This window comes from Hylobates moloch, unplaced genomic scaffold, assembly GCF_009828535.3.
Source record: "Hylobates moloch isolate HMO894 unplaced genomic scaffold, HMol_V3 SCAFFOLD_15, whole genome shotgun sequence".
In the NCBI taxonomy this organism is placed as follows: domain Eukaryota; kingdom Metazoa; phylum Chordata; class Mammalia; order Primates; family Hylobatidae; genus Hylobates; species Hylobates moloch.
This window is the reverse complement of record NW_026652290.1, coordinates 53,633,444-53,639,443: the sequence shown is the minus strand read 5'-3', so window position 1 is coordinate 53,639,443 and position 6,000 is coordinate 53,633,444. Positions and strand designations below refer to the sequence as shown.

The window sequence follows — 6,000 nt, the reverse complement described above, 5'->3', positions numbered from 1 at the left end:
CCAACCTCACCTTCTGCCGGGAACATCTGGCATCGGAAACATGCAACCATTCACGTGCACATTGGACACACACTATGGCACTGACACACGCACACACTCATACACCTGCTTTCCCACTCACAGGGATAATGGAGGCTGCACCAGGGACACACTCAGCCATGCTACAGCCACTTTCACGGGCATATCCACGCCCGCTCTCACAGACACCCTTAACCAGATTATTGGACAGACCGAAGCACCCTGCTCACGCCAGCAGGTCAGAAAAACGAAGGAAAGTCTGAGATCGTAGTGCTTTAGGGGAAGGGTCACAGGCCTTGTTGCGCGTGCACACATTTGCACACACACCTTCGTCCTCAATCTTTCGTCTAGGCCCCCTTCTGAGTCAAAGAAGGCCCCTTCTGGTGCGTTGAGAGAGACACTAGGCTTGGGAGAGCACTGGCCTCTCCAGTAAATGCTGGGGATCCGCACACCTCGAAGGGCTGCGCCCCGGGACCCCAGCTGCTCAGCTCCTCACAGCCTGACCCTGCTTCACTTCCAGCCATGCTCACCTCCGCCCTTTACCTCTCCGCAGCCTCGGAGAAGGCGGGACCCGGGACAGCGACAGAGCACGGGGAAAGCTCCGCGGAGGGAAACAAGGAAATCCCCACCTTCTATCCCTGTCTCGTGGTGCGGTCCCCTGTGACGGCCTCAGACCTGCGAGGAACCCAGGACTTTGCCGCCTACCACGGTCTCAGCCTTACTCTGGGCGCCTGCAATCGGCTGTCCGTCTGTTTGCCTGTTCACTCCCCCGGGATGCGGGTGAGTCGGTCTCCTTGCCTCACTTTACTAGCCTCATTCGCCCACTCTCGCCCTTGCTCTTCCTGAAGGGCCGGGGGAGGGGGCCCTCCGGTCTGGGTTCATGAGTGTGGGTGTGGGTATAAATCTAGGGGTTGGCGCACCGAGCCCAGGCCTGCCCCCCCGCCTCCAGCACCCCCACCGACCCCGCCCCGCCAAGCGCCCGAGCAAGGCCAACCTCCTGTTCTCTGCTAGGTCTCTCCGAGGTCGCCTTCTTTGCTCACTTTGGTTATTGATCCTGCTGAACCGCCCGGAGCGCAGCGGCTGCGCTTCTCTGGGAAAGAAGGGAGTGGGGAGGTGAGTAGGCTAGGGGAACGGTGGAGGGGAGGAGAAGTTGATCAACTTTAGGAGGGGGTGTAGGGCGTTCCTCAGGGCCGCCCCAGTCTCCCTCTGCCGGGCCTGGAGCAGGGCTAGACTAGGGGTGGAGTGGGACCACCGCTCCCCTCCCCTCCCCTCCCCCTCTCCCCCTGGCGCGGAGCCCTGGCGCGGCTGGGAGTCTTGGAACCGTGACTCCCGCCCAATCAGCAGGGAGGGGAGGAGCAGCGGCCGGGGGCGGGGCCGGAGGAGGAGGAGTCGAGCGGGGTCGCGAGGGGCGGGGAGCGGCGCGAGGGGCGGGGAGCGGCGCTCCCGGCCAGCCTAGGCTGGCTCCGCCGTAGAGGGGTTGGCAGTGGCGGTCGGCATGGGCGATGGGGGCGCCGAGCGCGACCGGGGCCCCGCGCGCCGGGCGGAGTCTGGTGGCGGCGGTAGGTGCGGCGGAGACCGCGGCGGAGCGGAGGACTTGCGAGCTGATGGCTGTGGCCACAGCCCAACGGAGGTGGCCGGGACCTCAGCCTCCAGTCCCGCAGGCTCCAGGGAGAGCGGAGCCGACAGCGACGGGCAGCCCGGGCCTGGCGAGGCAGACCACTGCCGCCGCATCCTGGTGCGAGGTAAGGGGACAGCCCGCGGCCCTGCTCCACTGGACCCTCACCCTACCCATACTGGGGTCCCCAACCTAGCTGCAGCTGACACCTCCCAATTCATATATTCATTCATTCGTCATCCAGTCATTCATTCAGCAAATATTATTTTGAGCGTCTATTGTGTGCTGGACATTGAGCTGAGTGCAAGGGACAAAGCAGCGAATGGGACCGAAGCGGTCCCCGTTTCTCCGCCTCTCGGGCCAGTCCCCTAGTTCTAGGCCCACTCGGAACGGCTACTGTGGCGGGGGCAGAAATGGAGTGCGGGATGCTGAGAGCCTGGTCTCCGTCCCGTGACCCTCAAGGCAAGTGCGGAGAAAAGCGTTACGCGCGCTCCGTGGGGACAGGACGTGGAGGGAGCAGCGTAGGCAACCGTGGGAGGAAAAGGCCCCGGCTCTGCAGGGCGGCCGAGGTGCTTCCTCGCCTCCTGCCCAGCCGCTTTTCCCATCCCCGGCAATTGGGACCCGCACGGATTGCCCAGGGGAGACGGCGCGGGACGCTGAGGGTGGCGTGCGCGGAGCTAGCCCGCTGTGCTTTACTCTCTTGGTTCCCACTTCCTCGCGGCGCCTGGGCCCAGCCGGCTCTCGGCGCCGCCTTCCCGCGGCCTGGCCTTTCACGTCCTTCCCTTTCTCCCTCGGCCCTCGTCCTCCTCTCGTCTTTCCCGGCCATTCCTCTCAGCCGAACGCGCCTTCCCAGCACCTTCTTCCTGCAAGCTCCCCCATCTGGACTGCGACCGATTACCCAGCTCTTCCCGGCCTCCTCTCCGCGAGGCCGAGGCTCCCCAGGTCCCCAGCTCCAGCCTTTCGAAATGCCAAGGGCTCCACTTTCCCTCGATCTGGGCCTCGCCCAGCGAGATGGGAGGAGAAAGGGGACTCCGGGGTCTTGCCCTCAGCCCGACCCCAGGCCGCGGCCAGAGCCTGAAGTCCGTTGCCTCCTCCATCCCGAAGCCCCGGGAGCGGGAGACCCAGCGCCAGAAGAGGCCACTAGCGGTAATGGCTCCCCTCAGGCTCCTTCCTGGGCTCCCTCCTCCCGGCTTCCTCCTGCTGCCTCCTTCCAGCCTCTTCACACGCGCCGCTCCGGAGAGCCACTGGGCCTCTGGAGGCTACCGGGCCGAGCGGATTTCTTTGGCCTCCGCCTGGGGAGAGGGAACAGGCTGGAAGCTGGCCCTGGGTGGTTCCAGCGAGGGGATTAGGTTTGATCTGAGCTCGGCTACCGTCAAGCTGACTGGGACACCCTGGGCAAGTTGGGCACGACCTCTCTGCGGCTGCTGGGTGTGGGTGGCTCTGGGGACTGGAGGGTAGAGCATGCATGCAGCCCAGTGTGAGGGTGACTGATGACTGCCTTGAATACAGAGGCAGGGGCCTTAGCTCTGGGAAACATTCCTGGTGCCAGATGTCACTGGGACAGTGGGTGCTCACTGCCACTCATAGTTGACTACTTGAGTCAAGGCAGTTATGCCATCAGGAATTCCAGCAGATGTGTGGACCTGTTGGGCACCAGGGATTAAATCCGATTTTATTCTTTAGACTGTGGGATGTCCTGAGTGAAGGCATAAGCAGCGCTTTTGGTTCCATTAAAAATATCTGTAGGACTGCCAGAGAAATCAGTCCCCCAATCCCACACATTCCCAGGGGAGGATCTAAAGTCCCTGCCTGTGACACTCATCGCCTTGAACCCCACCTATGGGTGGACATTTTCTTCCCCCTAGGACAATTGTGAGTTCTGTGCCCACCTAACATCCTCTCCACTCTACTAACCCTGTATGTAGAGCAAATAAGTTTTGTGTACAGATGTCAATTAAATAGCTTTCAGGGGTAAACTCATAGGAAGTGGAATTCAAAAGTGACCCTCCACCCTGTGAGGTGGGGCCACCCAAGCTGGGAGCAATCCACAGCCAGGCAGAGATGGGTTTGCACTGGATGTGAGACAGCCTGTGTGTGTCTTCAGGGGGTGTACTTTTATAAATGTATGTGCACACACAGAGGTGCCGTTGCATTTGTAAAATATAATCGAAATATTAGATATAAAGCATAGAGGATATATTTACACACCTAACAGAAATGAAAGGCAAATGGGGCTTTTATAAATCCTCTGTCCTTCCCTATTTAATGATACGGAGGTTATTATGGGCCTGAAATGCTCAGGATGTGATTTACCACTAATCTCTCCTAGCCAGGGTCACCTGTGTTACTGGCAGTCCCGCCATGGCTCAGGGCTCTGATCAGTGAAACAGACCTGGCACTGGTGAAGGAAAGTCTGAACTGCCTTGGCCCCTGAATGAACATCCCTTCCACAGGCCTTCAATACACTTTGCCCTTGACCTCTGAGAACACATCCTCCCATAGAACCTTTGGAAGGAAACCACTAAAAGGTAAAAGGGAGGCATTTGCCCTTGCTCTCCTTTGTCAATGTTGGGTTGGGGCCTCCCCAGGATCTCTCCTCTCTTGGGGAGGCCTCACCCTTTCTGGGTCCTTTCTGCCTCTCTTTCATTCTGCACTCCTCCACCTAAGGGCATACCACAGTGGGGCAGGTTTGTTGAGGGAGTCCTTTGGCACAGGGAGTAGGAGGAGAGCTTGGGCACCAGAGTTAAGCAAAGTTGGTTTAGATTACTGACCTTACAGCCCTTTAAACCTGAACCAGTTTCTTTGTTTTTCTTTGCTTGTTTCCTTATCTTACAAAGGGACCCATAGCCCTTACCTTAAAGGACTTGCCAAGAATCAGAGGTGATGTGTGTAAAATTGCAAACACCCAGTAGGATCTCCATAAATATTTGTTGACAGAAGGAAGGGTGTAGCTCTGAGGTGACCTATGAACCACTTTTGATGGGTGGGGCAGTGGACCTCCGTTGTCCGAGGCCTCTCCCAAGTCACCCCTTTCCCCCTTCTTCTGGCTCTGGGCCCAGGGCCTGGGCTGTACTGGGAGGTGAGCACCTAGGGGTTAAGAACCTACTAATAGTAAAGGAAAATGAGCACCATCTTGCAGACCACACAGGGCAGCCCTCCCCAATCTCCTTGGTGGGATCCTTTTTGGGCCAGTGACTCAAGCCTCTGCGAATACAGGGTAGACAGCCAAGGAGGCTAAACGTGGTGCGTCTCCTGCCTCAAAATGAAGGCTCCTTCATGTCACACATGGGCACGGACCAGAGCTGCTGAGATGATAGGCCGGGCGCATAACAGGCACCTCGCACATCGCACCGCGGACACAGCGAGCCCCCCATTTGGACCCTAAGGCCTGAAAAAGCCGCTCCACACCTCCGCGTGCACAGTCCCTAGACCAGTGAGGGCGAGGACGGGGAAATCCTTTTGTTTTATATTGGAAACCGCACGCCAAAGGCAGGCAGGAAGCAACCGAAGGAACAGGCCGCCTGAGCCGTGGCTCAAACAGCACAGGGCAGTGGCCAAGCACCAACCTTTTCGGTGGAGCTGGGATTCCAGCAGGCAGAAGAGGGGGACAACTCTGACCCTAGACTCCCTACAACCCCGCGATCGACGCTCCACCTGCACACTCAAACGCACCTGTTTCCCAAATTAATCCGGACGCAAATTTAACTACCGATTTTGATAGATCCGGGGAATTCTGTCCACCAGCGTCACCCAACACAGCAACTTTTACGGACAACGCGTGGCGTCCTTTCCTGCTCACCCAAAGCGGCCTCTCCGGGCTGACAGCCACCCCTGCGGGTCCTCAAACCCCACTCGAAACCCTCCGAACCCCTGTGTCTGGGAGCAGTAGGGTGGGATGACTGCAGGATCCCTTGAAGAAGTGACTCGCTGCAACCCCACCAGCAGCAGCAAAAACGCTTTCAGCCGGGAGCTGGATGGATGCGCGGATGGCTGGGGGCCGTGAGGGGACGCGTGAAGCCCAGTCCTCTTGCTTGGGCGGGGCGATTCCCGCCGTGGGACGGGTGGGATTGACCTTAGTGGAGTCCATCCCTTCGGAGAATCCGCGGGCAGCCGGGACCCACGCTCCGGAAACACGCAAGTCCGAACTCGTACACACAGCACAATGGCGTGCAGCCGCCGGGAGCCCTAACTCCCAGAGACGCGTCTGAGAAGCCATGCAAGGGGGCGCAGCTTCGGGGCTCTGGTTGGGAGGTTACTGCAGGGACAGACGCCTCGCCTCCAGCAGCCGGGTCCAGGCTCAGGGCCGGCTGGCCTCTGCTCACTTTCTGCTTGGATTACCAACAGCTACTGGGCTTGGGGAGATCGGC

At 59.5% G+C, this 6,000-nt stretch overlaps 1 protein-coding gene across 1 annotated transcript in view; it reads left to right on the top strand.

The window, feature by feature from the left end:
* The first annotated feature begins 1,451 nt into the window (after positions 1-1,451).
* Positions 1,452-6,000, top strand: part of VAX2 (ventral anterior homeobox 2) — a 32,884-nt gene continuing 28,335 nt past the window's right edge. Inside the window, exon 1 of the mRNA XM_032177421.2 lies at positions 1,452-1,760. Coding sequence (XP_032033312.1) covers positions 1,514-1,760 — 247 coding nt within the window. The 5' untranslated portion in view covers positions 1,452-1,513. The remainder of the gene's footprint in view (positions 1,761-6,000) is intronic.